Source organism: Thamnophis elegans, chromosome 2 (genome assembly GCF_009769535.1).
Source record: "Thamnophis elegans isolate rThaEle1 chromosome 2, rThaEle1.pri, whole genome shotgun sequence".
NCBI lineage: Eukaryota > Metazoa > Chordata > Lepidosauria > Squamata > Colubridae > Thamnophis > Thamnophis elegans.
This window is the reverse complement of record NC_045542.1, coordinates 13004328-13021966: the sequence shown is the minus strand read 5'-3', so window position 1 is coordinate 13021966 and position 17639 is coordinate 13004328. Positions and strand designations below refer to the sequence as shown.

General features: G+C 40.6%; 1 protein-coding gene across 15 annotated transcripts in view; it reads right to left on the bottom strand.

The window, feature by feature from the left end:
* The window catches only part of MBD1 (methyl-CpG binding domain protein 1), a 72968-nt gene that overhangs the window by 47372 nt on the left and 7957 nt on the right, over positions 1-17639 (bottom strand). For all 15 annotated transcript variants that reach the window (XM_032211861.1, XM_032211862.1, XM_032211867.1 and 12 more), the window contains exons 2-5: positions 10752-10897; positions 4703-4817; positions 3989-4036; positions 2111-2436 (exon numbers count right to left, since the gene is read on the bottom strand). In XM_032211861.1, the coding sequence (XP_032067752.1) occupies positions 2111-2436; positions 3989-4036; positions 4703-4817; positions 10752-10861 (599 nt within the window). In that variant the 5' untranslated portion in view covers positions 10862-10897. The remainder of the gene's footprint in view (positions 1-2110; positions 2437-3988; positions 4037-4702; positions 4818-10751; positions 10898-17639) is intronic.

Sequence of the window (17639 nt, the reverse complement as noted above, 5' to 3'; positions counted from 1 at the left end):
CAATGATTAACTTGGCAACATTTTTATCCAATATTTGATTTGCTTTGTCATAATTCTTTGGCTATTACTGGCTAAACAGCACAATTCACTGAAGATGTCCAGGTCAGCGGAACATGGCTTAGCTTAGGATGAGGGTATCTTCTTGAGTATCTGCAGTAACACCATGTTATGAACATTGCATGCTATCAAAAAATATTACACGCTAAACCTTGAACACTGAGATTTATGTTCAGAATTTATTCAAAAGTGTGCATATTCATACACATAACAAAAGAATGTGACAGGCTGCTGAAATAGGATTCAAAGTATCAGCTAGAAACCCAGTTTCTAGCTGAAAAAAGCTTCCAAACCTCGGTGTCCTATCTGAGTGAAAATCAAGTTGTCTGTTTTTAAAACTTACATATCTACAGAACTGACTATTTATTGGAGATTATCTGATCTTCTCTTAGCAACAACATTCCTTGCCTAAACTGTTTTCTTTCTGCCTTCACCCTATTCAAATGTATGAGAGAATTTAGTCTTAATATAACTTCCTATATTCTATTACTTAATGTCTGGAGTTACTGCCACGGTTAGGAAAGACCATTAAAGTTATCAATTTGTAATTTGTTTCCTAAATAGCAGCCCTACAAAAAGCAACCAAAATCATTTAAAAATGATGAGAAACAAGGTATAAAAATCTCAAAGTGCAGGGAATATGCTTTTGCCAATATTAATCTAACTCAAGAATGATTTGTTCTAACTCAAAAATTGAACTTTTTTAAAGTCACAAAAATCTTGCACTATTTGGGAAAGAAGGCATATCACTTTATCTGTCCCACGCAGGGAATTATGACTAATTTGATGAGAAAAAAAACATGAAATTTATGCAAAACCCACTTGAGCTATTTGAAATAAGGCAGCTTATGCCTTCTTGCCTCAGGCTTTTATCTCTTGTTTAGCTATTGTTCAAAGTTACGATGGCACTGAACAAAGGGGAACTCATCACCTGTCTGCAAAGTTCCAGCCATCGCAGCACACCCATGGTCAAAGGGCCGCAATTCAGGCACTTAGCAAGAAGCTCACAATTACAATGGTTGCAGCAGCAGCAGCAGCATCCCGTAATCCCATGAATGCCAGTTGTTTCCTTCTCTGCCAGCTTCCCACAAGCAAAGTCAATGGGGAAGCCAGGGGGACATTGTAAATAATTCCTGCTACTTTTTCACCTACCTCCCTGCTCATGGCACCTATCCCTTGCCAGCACACCCTAGCACTGACTCACAACAACTGCCATGCTCCATAGCACTTGCCTGTGCCACCCATACACCCATCCCCACTCCATAGTGCTTGCCAACAGCAATTGCCCACCCGTTCTTACACAGCAGCTGCTGCTGGCACCCACCTACCGTACTCCATTGTGCCTGCTTGGAGCATCCATCCAACTGCCTGTGGCTGTCACCCGCAACTCTTGCCCATTGGCCTGTTTGCCTGGGATTCCTCCCTTTTCACATATCATGGTCACATGAGAGCCTCAGTTAATGAACCATGTGGTCTGGAAACCACAATGGCAACTGAGACTTCAGAACTGCTGTTACCAAGTGATGTGGTCATGTGACAATGTGCTTTATGACTCTATTGCAGAATGATGGAAATTCCAATCCTATGGTAACCCAAAGGCTACCTTTCATATAAACCTGGTAAGAATGGTTTTTTTAAAGCCCTGATGTAGAAATGTCCATCGTGATCAAATTATTGGCTTTCTGAATATGATTTCATAATTGTTTAAATTCAATTTTAGTCTGTTTTAACCTGTAACAGAATTATCTTTTGGTAAAAAGAGAGAAGGAGACCTCTTTCCCTTAGAATATGATTTAAAGATACCGTACATTTAAAACCCAAGGGATACTTATTCCAGAGAAGTTTGAGAATGCATTTCAGAAACTTGAGTTTTGCATTTGGCTAGTAAATGGCTTAGCTAGAATGCAGTCTAATTAATAGATTTTGGAACAGAGCAACAAAATCTCTATCAAAATTTGTATCTGAATCTATGATTTTGTGTCTGTAAATTTAAGGGAAAAAATACAATAAAATGGCAACGATCTGCTGGTAATGGGACAAGGGAACTGCTCACGCCATAGCTTCTTTTGGATTGCTCTCCTGCAATGTCACATCTTCTATTGTTCCTGGAGAAGGAATGAGTGGCAGGGGATGCTGATGTCGTTTGCCTGGCTTTGGTGCCGGTTGATCCTGAGTAACAGGAAGCACTGACTGTTGACTCTGCATATTGGCTTGGTTCTCTCCCAGAAACTCTAATTCCGGCTCTGAAGGTTTCTGCTCCAGAAGCCCCTGTCCTGGAGAAGGCTGAGGCTCTAGAAACACCTGCAAACAAGGTCGTTTCTTGGATGGTAAGGTGGTTGCTGCCAGATGCAGTAGGTGCTTTTTGCTACTCTTTTTGACCTATTGGAGGAAGAAACAGAATGTGGTCTCAGGCCTATGACAGATAAGACTCTTGTCTGCAAATAAAAGCTTACTTCAAGGTTAATGGCTATATAAGATCCATACTTCACGTTCACCCAAGTGCCATTTCTGAACCAAAAAGACAGGATTCGTTCGTTCGTGTGTGTGTGTGTGTGTGTGTGTGTGTGTGTGTGTGTGTGTGTTAGTAACCAAACACTTCGATCCATGAAAATGTTTTACCAAGGACCAAAAACCAGGGAAATTAATTAATTGTACAAGCCAATCCATGATTTCTACAGTTCATTCGCTTTTTATATTGCTTCACTCAGGCAAAGGACACCTGTTAGGTACTTTCTCATTCAAACACTCCAACAAAACAATGTAGGATACAATTTGAAAAACCATGGATTAGAATCTTCCCTTTCCAGGGAAAGAGTGGAAAACAATTATCCTTATGGTAGTTTTAATCACATGGATTTCCATTTGTAACAGTATGTGGGAATGACCTTGGGAGACAGGAGGAAGCGCCACAGCCTAGACCTGGGGGGGGGTCAAACTGGTGGCCCACAGGCCAGATGCGTCACATGCAGGCCACGCCCACTCCAGCTCTGTGAAGGGAAAAAAACATTGTGACACGTCACCCAATGTGACACTGCGAGTTTGACATCCATGGCCTGGACAATGGCCTGATAAACCGAAATTTGAGTTGGAAGGAAGAAGAGTGGTGAAAGCATCTCAGAAAGGATCTTCCCTAGTTTTTTGGGAGAGTAAAAGTGAGGGATAGGAGGAGTACTTTCAGACTTGCAAGAATGTAAGCCTGCTATATACAGTTAATACTCCTGTTATGGTTCTACTCTGGCTAATACAGGTAGGCCTCAACTTACAACCACAACTGGGCCCAACATTTATGTTGCTAAGTGAGAAATTTGTTTTGCGAGTTTTGCCCCATTTTACTACTTTTCTTGCCATATTTGTTAAGCGAATCACTGCAGCTATTAAATTAGCAACACGGTTGCTAAGTGAATCTGTTTCTCCCATTAACTTTGCTTGTCAGAAGGTCGCAAAAGGAATCACATGACCCTGGGACACTACGTCGTAAATATGAGTCAGTTGCCAAGCATCCGAATATAAAATCACGTGGCCATGGGGATGCTGCAACAGTCGTTAAGTGTGAAAAATGGTAATTGCCCTTTTTTCAGTGCCGTTGTAACTTTGAACGGTCACTAAGTGAACTGATGTAGGTCCAGGACTACCTGTATCACATTGACTAATATCCATGGCGAATTGGAGGCTACTAAAATTGTTAATGATCCAGAGAGCACAACTAATTTACCACTTGAACAGGACATCTTTGGCATGTACTTTTTGGAATACTTTTCATCAAATAGCTTTCCAAATTGCTCATTAGTTAATTTCTATTCAGCCAAACAAGTAAACCAATCATGCTGATGACTTTCCACCTCTTCTGCCTTATCATAGTTTGCCAGCTGGCAACCAAACTACCAATCTACATATCACAATGCTCTGGCTTGTGAAGATTGTATACACTCACCCTCTGAGGACTTCCTTCAGTAGGTGAGGAGAGTGCTGAGGACAGTGGCTGCAAGAGGAGATAAGAGGCAGAGGAGACAGTTAAACTTACAGTAATATACTACTAGTACTGCTACTATATAATATAATAAATAAATAAATAATATATTATATATTATATAAATATAATCTATTTATTTATTCTTAGTTTAGGAAGTTAACTAATAAATAAAATAGAAAATTCTGCATCCTTAGAATCACCTCAACTATAGATTTTCCAACAAAACTTATTAAGCACGATGTGGGCTCAGCTTCCCCCATAAGAAGACAAGGATAACAGATGATCACAGAAAAGGATCATCTTGTACAAGTGGAGAAAGCTCACCAGTAATCACAGATCAACTACAGGTAGTCCTTGACTTACAACCATTCATTTAAAAGCTACTTACAATGGAAATTCTGGTCCAAATGTAATCATAAATCAAGGATTATCTGTATATCTCAGATTATATTGTCTCACAAAGTAATTAGGAGGATAAAATAAAAGAAGGGCCGGGAATAAACAAAATAAGCATAAATAAAGAAATCTACTTTGGAAAAATAAACAACAAAAAATACTTTAAAACCTGGGATTAATTGGAAGGTGGCAGCAAGACAAAACCTTTGCAATATGACTCGGAACAAAATTCACAGCAACCAATCAGGCTATCACAGCCAGTGTTACCTATAATAATACCTCTGTGTTTGGCTCAACAAAGATTCCTCTCCTGTAATCAAAATCAGTAAGATCCCGTGAGCATCCCAGCAACCTTAACAGCTCCACTCTGCTGCGGATCTTCTCTCCTCTGGGGCTGTAAGAGAAAGTGAAGCTATTATTAGAAACTTTCAGGAAAAAAATTCAATGAAAATAAAACCACCACCTTATATCAAATTTCCATTTTCTGCTGCTGCCTCCTTATTCTATTACAAGACCAGCGTGGATGTTAAAAATAAATCATGTTCTTTGTTAGTATGTGTAATTTCAGGCTGTATGGGAAGCAGGCCACATTGTATATTAGCAACAGTAACCAAGAGTTCTGTCTTATTGTTCCCAGAGAAATAATATTAGTAACCATCTGATAACTTAACCTATTTTCAAAATTCATTTGATCTTCAAAAAACATCTCCTATCCTCACAGCCTCTAAGAATCTTTAGTTGCTCAAGAGGACAGGAGATATAGTGGGAAAAAACCCTCAAAATTATAGACTATTTCTCTATGCCCACCTCTTCTGCTCCCCGCCAATCCCTGGCTGGAAATCACTTATTTGGTCTTCGTATCCAATTATATCTAGTTAACCGCGTTTGGAAACAGAAGCTGAGTTGGGTTGGTTGGTTGATTGGTACATGGATGGGGGATCAAGAAGTGCAATGGATGGGGATTAGACTGGGAGATTAGAAGGTATCCTCATACTGTTTCTAGAGCGCTCGACATGTTCATAAAGTGTTTAGGAGACAGGATAAACTTAAAGGAATGCATAGCTTTAATGTAATGGATAAATATTTCCCCCTTGGGTCTGTCTTTATATAGTTATTTTTCTCAGTAGTGATAATGGAATAAAAGTAGAAGAATTGATTTCTAAGTTAGTTGGGTTTTTTACCAACATTTTGACTCTGTAGTACAGGAGTGTCAAATTGGTGGCCCACTGGCTGGATGTGTCACATGCAGGCCACACCCACCCCAGCTCTGCAAAGGGGAAAATGTCATGATGCGTCACGTTACAACAACATGACACCACCTGTGCTTTAGTAGAAGCTGATTCTTAGGCTGTTTCACTGAATGCCAAGAACCAGGATAAATTAATCATTAGGTTTTGAGCATTGAGAAATGAGGGAATATCCATTTTGCTCAAACCCTGGTCAGCATTTTTAAAAGGAGGCTAAGTTTGCATAATTCTTTTTCTAATCACACTCAGAAATAGCTTTTTATCTATTTTTCTCCTATTAGAAACCTCTGGATTGAAATCTGAAAACACCAAGTGAATCTGCCTTTAATCTTTAATGTGTATTAAAAGTAAATGTATACTTACTTGCATATTTGCATTAGATAAGTATGTATAAAATCAAAACTGATTACCATTATAACAATATATTATATTTTGTTTCCTTTTCTGTTATATTTTTTTCACCTTTAAAAGCACTGTTATGCATTTTTCCTTTGAGGATGGAGATAATTAATGTTGTGTTTTGTTTCTTTTTTCTGCTATTATTTTAAAATAAATAAATTAATCCCTTCCTGGGGAAGTGTACTAATTTTGAAATTTTTCTAAGATAAACAATTTTAAAACTTGGACACTAGAATGAAAGAATACATAAATCTGATTAATAGCTACTGAAAGATGCAAAATATTATAATATTGGAAATACTGAAAGATATTTTTGAAAAATGAGATCAGAAATTAATATCAACAATATCAAAAACTATGTTGGGTTCTATGGATAAACTATTGTATGTCAAAAAGATGTTTGGGGAAAAAAGTTTTATCTGACAAGGCAGTGAAAGGTGATCTACAAATGACAGACTACATCAGTGGAAGTCAATCTGGTCCCTACCGCCCACTAGTGGGCGTTCCAGCTTTCATGGTAGGCGGTAGGGGTTTGATGTAACTCTGGTTTATAAATTTTATAAAGTAAAGTTACTTCCCTACTTTATAAATCACCATTACTGTGGAACCGGTGGGCAGTTAGAAAATTATACTACTAACAGAGATACAAAGTGGGCGGTAGGTATAAAAAGGTTGACTACCCCTGGGCTACATGAATGACCTGGAAAAGAGTGTTTGTTTGGAGATACAAAAGAAATCAGTTGATTTTTTTTAATCAAAAGGCAATTATAAAAAACTAAGTGAATGATCTGGATAATTATTTTACATTGTTTTTTCAAAAAAGGGTTTGTTAAAGCTGGAGTGAATCTTGGGGTAAAAATAATCAAAAGAATCAAGTGATATACTTTGAATGGACTAAAGATTATCATTGTTAGAAATACGAAGAAATATAAAGTTTCTTTATTTGATTAAAATTAACATAGACATGTTATTTTTGGCAATATTCAATGAACTGTTGCTGACAGCAAAACTGACAAGACAATGCTTTCTTTGTTTACAGATTTTTATACTTGAGATAAAAGTTGGATGTGACTTCTGCATACAGTTATTTTTTTCTTCACTATGTTCTTACTTTTCTTTTTTCTTTCTATTCTTTACTTTTTTCTTTATACTTTTTACACTTTTTTCTACTCTTCTTTTAGTTTGCATTAACCTTTATTATTGCAATTATATCCTTTAATAAAAATATTTTTAAAAATTGTGCTATACTTTTGCCTTTAACATGCCTGGCGTTCTTTGCAGATATGGCATATAATAATTATAATGGAACTTCTGTAGAATACATGCAATCTCTCAATAATCATTACAACAATTCTATAGGTAAGCGTATCTGTCATACAGAGTAGGGAAACAAGGTAGAATAATAATTATCAAGAGGCAATATAGTACATTCTAAGTCAAAAAAGTAGAGGAGTTTAAGCTTGCTTACGCAATATTGTTCGTACCAGTTAACTGCTTATAGAATTTCTGGAAATCTCACATATATGACAACCTTAGATGAAGTAGAAAAAACAAGCAAGATCAACAATTCATAGCAACAACTGACAATGGTATTTCATTGAATGAAGTAAACAAAAGTTTGGAAACAGACAAAATGACAATTGTTGCCCTGAATACATTGAGCAACCTTGAAACTCCAGAATGTTTCTTACTCTTGGCTGGGCCCAGAGGGAGGAGTCCCCCTTGTAGAACTGTGCCCAGAAGGATTTCAGGTGCTGCACCAGCCGAGAGCCCAGGGAAGGGGTGGGGGTGTGGCCGTTGTTATCCGGGAGTCGTTAGTTCCTCGTAGGGTCCCTGCTCCGGAGCTTGTCGGGTGTGAGTCTCTGCTGATAAAGTTGGACCTCAAGGGTCAAGTGGGTTTGCTGTTAACGTACCTGCCTCCCAACAGCGTTGCAGCAGCCCTCCCCTCGCTCCTCGAGTCGGTAGCCGAGCTGGCAATTGAGTTCCCTAGGTTGATGGTCCTGGGGGACTTCAATCTGCCTTCGCTCGGTGAAAACTCTGATGGGGCGCAGGAGTTCATGGCATCCATGACAGCCATGGGCTTGACCCAAGTAATCCGGGGCCCAACCCATTCGGCGGGTCACATGCTCGACCTCGTATTTCTCTCGGAGCAGTGGATTTGTGATCTTGGTCTGAGGGGTAACGACATCATACCCCTGTCGTGGTCAGACCACTGCCTACTGAGGCTCGACTTCCAGAGACCAAACCCCCACTGTAGGGAGGAGGAACCGACCAGGTGGTTCCGCCCCAGGCGACTCATGGAACCATTAAGGTTCCAGACGGAACTTGGGGTCATTCCTGATACTTTCGCCCACAATCCGGTAGAGACTTTGGTTGCTGCTTGGCATTCGGCAGCATCAGAGGCCCTCGACCGGATTGCGCCACTACGGCCCCTCCGAGGCGGCGGATCCCGGAGACCCCCTTGGTTCACCGAGGAACTCCGGGAGATGAAGCACCGGAGGAGATGCCTAGAGCACCGATGGAGGTCCAATAAGTCCGAATCCAACCGAGCAATGGTAACCACCTGCACCAAGGAATACACCAGAGCACTTAGGGCAGCGAAAAGATCCCATATAGCCACCTTGGTTGCGTCCGCTGAGTCCCGCCCAGCCGCCCTGTTTAAGATAACCCGCTCCCTATTAAATAAAAGGGAAGCGGGGGAACCCTTGCAGGGCAGAGCTGAGGATTATGCCCAATTCTCAGCGGACAAAATTGCTCGGTTTCGGTCGGACTTGGACTCCATCCCTGCAGTTCCAGCCGAGGCACAAGAGGATCAGACGGAACATCTCTGGGTTGAGTTTCAGGATGTTACCCCCGGGGATGTGGACAAGGCCATGAGGGCTGTGAGTGCCTCCACTTGCGTACTGGACCCGTGTCCCTCATGGCTGGTTACCAGCAGCAGCGAGGTGACACGAGGCTGGATCCAGGCGGTCGTGACCGCCTCTCTCCGGGAGGGGAACTTCCCCGCCGCACTGAAAGCGGCGGTGGTGAGACCCCTCCTAAAGAAGCCATCTTTGGATCCAGCTGTCCTTAATAACTATCGTCCAGTCTCCAACCTTCCCTTCCTCGGGAAGGTTGTTGAGAAGGTGGTGGCCTTTCAGCTCCAGCGGTCCTTGGAGGAAGCAAACTATCTTGACCCCTTCCAGTCAGGCTTCAGACCCGGTTACAGCACAGAAACCGCTTTGGTCGCATTGACCGATGATCTTTGGAGAGCCAGAGATGGAGGATTTTCCTCCATCCTGGTTCTCCTTGACCTCTCAGCGGCTTTCGATACCATCGACCATGGTATCCTTCTGCGACGACTGCGGGAGGTGGGAGTGGGAGGCACCGTACTGCGGTGGTTCTCTTCCTACCTCTCGGACAGGTCGCAGTCGGTGTTAGTGGGGGGGCAGAGATCGTCCCCTAGGCCCCTAACATATGGGGTGCCTCAGGGCTCGGTCTTATCCCCCCTACTATTCAACATCTACATGAAACCGCTGGGAGAGATCATCCGCAGGCACGGGATCAGATACCATCAATATGCGGACGATACTCAACTGTATCTGTCCACCCCGTGCCAACTCAATGAAGCGGCAGACGTGATGAACCGAGGCCTGGAGGCTGTTATGGACTGGATGCGGGCTAACAAGCTTGTGCTCAACCCAGAAAAGACCGAGTGGCTGCTGTGTTTCCCTCCCAAAGATTCCACCAATATTCCATCTCTCAGGCTGGGGGGTCAAATTCTATACCCCTCAGAGAGGGTTCGCAACTTGGGAGTCCTCCTAGATCCACAGCTATCGTTTGACCACCACCTAACGGCTGTGGCTAGGGGGGCATTCGCCCAGGTTCGCCTGGTGCGCCAGTTGCGACCCTACCTGAATCGGGAGGCACTCACAACAGTCACTCGGGCCCTTGTGACCTCTAGGCTCGAATACTGCAATGTGCTCTACATGGGGCTGCCCTTGAAGAGCATCCGGCGTCTTCAGCTGGTACAGAACGCGGCCGCGCGAGCGATTGTGGGTGCACCGCGGTTCACCCACATAACACCTATCCTCCGCGAGCTGCGCTGGCTACCTGTCGATTTCCGGATGCGCTTCAAGGTGCTATTAGTCACCCATAAAGCCCTGCATGGTAGTGGATCTGGATACTTGAGAGACCGCCTTCTGCCAATTACCTCCCTGCGACCAATTAGATCACACAGATTGGGCCTCCTCCGTATTCCATCGGCCAGCCAGTGTCGGCTGGCAACCACAAGGAGGAGGGCCTACTCAGTAGTAGCCCCGACCCTTTGGAACGAACTCCCCGTGGAGATTCGTACCCTCACCACCGTCCAGGCCTTCCGCTCAGCCTTGAAGAACTGGCTAGCCCGTCAGGCCTGGGGACAGAGATAGTTGCCCCTCCCGAATGATGAATGCATGTTGCTTATTGTTTTTTATTACATGTGTCTATGTTATTGTTTGCATTTCCCCCTCCCTGATTTTATGTGAGCCGCCCTGAGTCCCCTCAGGGAAAAGGGCGGCCTACAAATGTCAATAAAATAAAATAAAAAAAAATACTCTCAAAGGTTTCCAAATAAATGTTTTGGAAATGATTGAACACTTTTGCCTATGGATAAGAAACTGATACCAGCATCCTTTTCCCAATATGCTCCCAAACAGAATTACCTTATATAATAAGTATCGGAATGGCCACTCCTTGTTCCACCTTTGCGCAAGACTTCACGACGCTTCCAGCCAGGTCCCAAGGAGGGACAATCCACCCAGCCGTCTGTCATGTTTTCTGCTGGGATGGAAATACCATTGAAAAGGCCCTAAAAAGACAGAGAAATGGAAGGGTCATAATAATGGCATTGAAGGGGAAATACACAATAAACATTTATGGGTATGCAAATTATAGAGGGGGGGGAGAGGTGGAGCAGCAGCACCAAGAAGGAGAACAAGAAGAAAAAGGAGAAAGCGGAGGAGGAGGGAGGGGAGGAGGAGGAGAAGGAGGAGGAGGAGGAGATTAATATTAATTAATTTTGTAATATTAATATTAATGCAATATCAGGGATTTTCAATTCAATTGTATAGAATGCAAAAGATGTGTGTTTGTGTTTTATTTTTATACTTATAATGTACACTGAAGATGGCATTTAATTTCATTGTATGAAGTGCAATGACAATAAAGTAACCTAAACTAAACTAGTTGAAGAAGTTTTTGTTCTTCTGTGGATACCACTTTGTTGTAGGGGGTTGACCCTTCTGGTAGAATATACTACATAACATTCATCAGAGCATCCCGAGTCTGGAAGACGCAATTGTATGTAAAAAACTGAATAAATGTTTTCACCAAACACCGCCTTTTTCTAGACTGTTCCCTGAAGTCTTGATCTAGCTTTCCCTCACAAGTTCAGATCCAACCTGTAACCATATCTGCTACCTTTTGTATTTCTCCTCCTTGGTGTTCCTGTTATTGTTCAAATGATTTACAATTGCAGATTTACCATAACACTGGTCTTGTTGATTCTAGGTCTTGGTTATCTCCAGCTCCCACCACATCTAACATTTAACATGACTTTTCTTGGAATCTTCCTTTTTCTTGCTAGGCTTTGTGACCTTTTTCTTGGAAGATGCCATTCTAGGAATTTATTCCTTATCTCATCTCTATGCATGTGATTGCCTATCTATTAAGACCAGATGAAAGAAGTCACCAAACTAAAAAAAAAAGGCCTCTAAATTTAAAGACAAGAGTGAGGCAGATCTTTAATGAAAGTTTAAATGTCTCAATATATTAATCATAAGGAATATGTGTAACAACTGTATCAGAAAGATGCAATACAATGCAAACAATCAATCGTATTGTTCATTAAAAGGACAACGCTGCGCATTGAATAAGCTGTCAGAATCTATTTATCACACTGTTTGCCATTCCAAGAGGACTCAAGTATATTTTTGCTCATAAAACACACAACGGTCAAGTAAGCTTACCTAGCATTTCATTTCAAATCTTTATGGATTCAAGTTGACAGAAGTGAAAGAAGAAAGCTTGGGAAAACCTAGGTCGAAGGAGGAGTCCCTTTGAATCCTAAATATTTCTGTTAATTGTTACTTTATAGAGAAGTCACCCAGTGAATAGGTTCAAGCAGCATTTTCCAAATAAATGAAAAAGGAAACAGATTTCTCATCTCTTCTCAGTCCTACCACAATCAATAGATCAGATAATCTGCAGTCTCACTTAAAAGGAACTAAATTTCAATATGTAATGTATTATTGAGAGTTATTCCTAATCACTGGCATCCCTTGTTTTATACTGTGCTCACTCTTGAGTTCCACCAAATACTGTTCCAAAGGTTTTAGGGTTGCTTCCATAATGATAAAAACTAATTTGTGATCATTTCTCCATGAAAATTCTTGACTGATGATTGGACTTGACAAAGAGATTAACTACAACGGGGTTGCCAAACTCGCGGTGTTACGGGCATCATGTGACATATCTCAACTTTTTCCCCTTTGCTAAACTGGGTGTGACACATCCGGCTCATGGGCTGCAGGTTTTACACCCCTAACTACAATAATCTGAATGCAGCTCTGACAGCAGCATACAGACCTAGTAGAAAACAACAGGATTATTATTCAATGGCCATAAAACATTCCTGTCAGGCGATAGTGGCTAGAAGATTCTAGCCTAATTTGACAGACTTATTTGAACAGGAGAGGAAGAATACAGATATTATGAATACCAGGATGGATTTGATTTAAATCAACTTGATTTAAATCACAATTTAAATCACTAGTAAAAAGGCTTCATTTAAATCACCTTGATTTAAATCATAATTTTTAAAGTAACTATTACCTGTCCATCAGCGGCTCCTCATCTGACCCACTGTTGACTCACTAATAGTCCCAATATTGCAGAATATACAGCCTCATGCTATATAACTAAGCTCCCTTTCGTGCTGAATAAACTATTAATGTATCTTAAATAGAAAGTTATCTTTAGATACATTTTTACTCTAAAGACATTTTATTAAAATAAATTTGATAAAAATTTAAAAAATCTGATTTAAATAAAAAAATCATATATATATACATACCAAACAGCCAAAGAAGCTGAAAAAAATTCGCATTTACTATATATGGATGATTTGAAACTCTATGGAAAGTCAGAAATAGAAATCCAATCATTGACAAACACAGTCCGAGTATTCAGCACCGATATTTCAATGCAGTTTGGCATGGAAAAATGCGCCACTGTATCCATAAAAAGGGGCAAAATCACTGCATGTGAGGGAATTGAAATGCCCAATGGCCAATTAATTAAATGCAAAGAAAATGAAGCCTACAAATACTTAGGCATTCTGCAGTTGGATAACATCAAGCATGGAGAAGTAAAAACTATTGTCAGGCGAGAGTACACCAACAGAGTTAGGAAAATTTTAAAATCTAAATTGAATGGTGGAAATACAATCAAGGCCATAAATACCTGGGCAATACCAGTTATAAGATACACAGCTGGTATAGTTAACTGGACACAAGCTGATTTGGTCCTTTTGGACCGAAAAACCAGGAAACTAATGACAATGCACTACAGTTTACATCCATGTGGTGATACTGAGACTATATCTGCCCCGAAAATCAGGTGGCAGAGGATTATTACAAGTGAAGCAAACAGTTGAAGAAGAAAAACATGCACTGTCTGATTATTTAAAAGAAAGTCAAGAACATCTATTAATCGAAGTAAAGAACAAAAATCTACTGAAGGCCCAACAGACGAAACAAGAATACAGAAAAGATGTGATAAAATCAAGAATGGAGAGTTGGCAGAACAAAGCACTGCATGGCCAATTTCTGGAAAAAATAAAAGATAAAGTGGACAGTGAACAAACTTGGTTATGGTTAACAACAGGTACATTAAAGAAAGAAACAGAGTCACTAATCCTGGCTGCGCAAGAACAAGCTATCCGCACAAATGCCATTAAGGCCAAAATCGAAAAATCCTCTGATGATGCCAAATGCAGACTTTGCAAAGAAGCTGATGAAACTGTTGATCACATACTCAGCTGCTGTAAAAAAATCGTGGAGACTGATTATACATTGCGGCACAATTCAGTAGCACAAATGATCCATTGGAATTTGTGCAAAAATTATAATATTAAAACAGCAACAAACTGGTGGGAACATCAGCCTGAAAAAGTCACTGAAAATCAGATGGTCAAGATCTTGTGGGATTTCCGTATACAAACCGACAAAATACTGGCGCATAATACACCAGACATCACACTGGTTGAGAAAAATAAGGTCACAATCATAGACATCGCAATACCAGGTGATAGCAGGGTCGTCGAGAAGGAACATGAAAAAATCGCAAGATACCAGGACTTAAAAATCGAAATTCAACGACTATGGCACAAACCAGCAGTGATAATTCCAGTGGTAATTGGCACACTGGGTGCTATTCCAAAAGCACTGGAATTACATTTAAAACAGTTAAAAATTGACAAAATCACCATCAGTCAAATGCAAAAAGCCGCACTACTTGGATCTGCACGCATATTACGAAAATACGTTACGACATCCTAGGCCCCTGGGTGGGGCCCGACTAGTAACCAATGCCAAATCCGGCGAAACAACTGGCCGCTGTGATACAATTGTATAATAATAATAATGAGTAGGAGGAGGAGGAGGAGGAGGAGGAGGAGGAGAAAAATCACAAAGTAATAATAACAACAACAATAATAATAAATTAACAGTGACATTTCATCTTTCAGTTCTTTAAAACAATTCCATTTTTTAAACTTACAAAAAGCAAATAATATGGCGGCCAATCTGTTTTAAAGTGGGGTCTGCTCTATACCAGAGCTGCCCTGATTGAAAAGCAAATGCTTCTGAGTTCAGCCCTTCTCATCTTGTATAGTACAAGATAAATAATCTACACAAGCTGCCCCCATATAACACTATAGCCATCCATATTTTAGCACAGTGCACTGCATGATAAGTTTATGCCTCAGTAAGAAACGCAAACAACCAGCTTGGATGACATTACCATGGGTGTTAATCATAAAAAGTCAAAGGGCCACTACCCTTCAGCCACCACCTAGTTAATATTAAACATAGCATTAGGAACATACATTGTACAATCAATACAGAAATATAACTCATATTCTTTCCAATCCAACAGAAATTTGGAAAGAAATTATGTAGAATGGCTTGGGATTCTTTCAATCGGTCTCTTTCTGTTCAGCACAACTCCAAAAACAAAACAAAGCAAATGTGGTGTTGGGAGGGAGCACTGAAAGAGTTTTTAAAAATCACAAAATTCAGCTAGTGGCTGTGGGGAAAAAAATCCAAACCCGGGGGGGGGGGGGGAAACCAATGCATCCCAAAGGCATAGGCAGTTGGGAATGGTTTAGCATGTTACTTACTTCTCTATTTTAAACCCACACACTGCTATTTTTTTTCCTGGTCATGTGACCTAGAAAACTATTTTTACAGATAAGAAAAAAATCCAGAAGCCCTGCTTCCCATACCCTCTTTATAGTAGTAATGGAAATAACAATGTTTTGCCTTCTCAACCTATGTCCCTTTACCACATAACCTTCCAAAACCCAAGTAGTTTGAAAAACTCACAATCTTCCCAATTTTAAGCTGATTATACTTGCTGTAAAAATCAAATCAAGGAACTTGCCTGTTTGAATAAGATGCATTGTGCTTCAAGGACTCTCTTAAGAGCATTGAAACATCAACAAAAATAAGAACTGAATAATGTGTGGTTTCATTTTTTTACTCTCTACAATCCAAGAAGATACTATCAGCATACACACATATTCTGTGAAAACATGAAAAACAAATTACAAAAAAAGATAGGGGAAAAATAGTTATGTGACCCAACATTATTATTTTAGGCAAAAATTGAAAGTGAAGGAAACCAAACCGGAAATGCCTTATCTTGTATTTCAGGCAAGCAATCACCCCTGAAGAGCAGGTTTAGCAAATGAGCCATGGACACGTTATCACTTCTTTCAGCTTTTTCAGAATGATGAAATGCTAGATGCCAATTTTAAACTTCATAAAACAGAATGAAATAAGATTTAATATATTAATTTCCTTAGAATTCATTATGAGTTATTATGAATAACCACTCTGCTTTGATTGCACTATTGAAGTTAAGCTTTTAATTGGAAAAACTATCCAGATTCAAATCCCTGTATAGCAGTGGCATGAGTAGCTCTGAGAATTCCAGTCTCTAGCTCATAAGCCACTTACACAGCCATTACACAACTAATAGGCAGCTTCTTACATAATAGATGTAAAAACAAATAGTACCATAAACATGACTCAAGAAGCTTGGAAAATTTTGAAAAATGAGATTAACAAACCCCAGTCTAGCACAATACCAATGAAGAAGAAAAGTAACAGCTCCCAAAAGAAACCAGCATGGCTACATAAAAAACTCTCTGACAAATGGAAAGACAAAAAAGATAAGTATAGAAAGTGGAAAGTGGGGACATAATTAAGGCAGAATATCGTCAAATAGCCCGAGCCTGTAAAGATGAAGTGAGGAAAGCTAAGACTCACAATGAAAGAAAGGCTTGCCACAAATGTAAAAAATAACAAAAAAAGCTTCTTCCAACATGTTAAAAATAAGAAAAAAGTGAAGGAAACAATTGGTCCATTGCTGGGAGAAAGTGGCAAGAAGGTGACAAGCAACAGGGAGAAAGCAGAACTATTTAACTCATGTTTTGCATCTGTCTTTACACAAAGGGATAAAACAGTCCAACCTATCAAAAACAGCACCACAAAAATCAGATTAGAAACACAAGTTGAAATAGGGGAAAAAATGGTGAGCACCTGTCTACCCTAGACTGTTGGAATCCATCACCTGGGTCTGCGTGCAGGGCAGTGTTGGCTGCCTGAAACACACACATACACACAAGGATGGAGAAAGCATCATACCAGGAGATGCTGCCACATTCCTTTTAGCAACATGTATAAACATTCCTTTTAATTAACGTGCAGTGCCGTACCAGCCTATGTGTGAAGGGTCCAGGACGGGCTGCGCTGGCATCTGGCATATATCAATTAGCAAGTACCTGAAACGGACACAGGAATGGGGGCCGTGCGTGTATTCCTCACCTCCCCCCCCCACCCTTCACCCCACCTTTTTCCCTGCCTAGAGATGAGGTTTTTGCTACGCTGCAACATTATTATTGGACTTAGTTAATCACGTGTCTCTTGCTGTAATTGTATACACCTTCTCTTTGTTTGCACCTAATAAAAGAGGCCTCCGAAGGATATTCGAAGCCCTCATCCCGAGAAAGCATTTGTCCGGTGTTTTTCTTCTCATTCGGCCAAAAGCATGAGCGGCCCATCAGAAGCGCAAAGCCAGAGTTCAAATCACCAGGACCAGATGGATTACACCCCAGGGTTCTGAAGGAACTGGCAGACGAGATCTCAGAACCACTGAACTATATCTTTCAGAGATTCTGGAGTACCGAGGAACTACCAGAGGACTGTAAAAGAGTTGATGTAGTTCCCATCTTCAAAAAAGGGGGGGAAACAGATCCAGGAAAC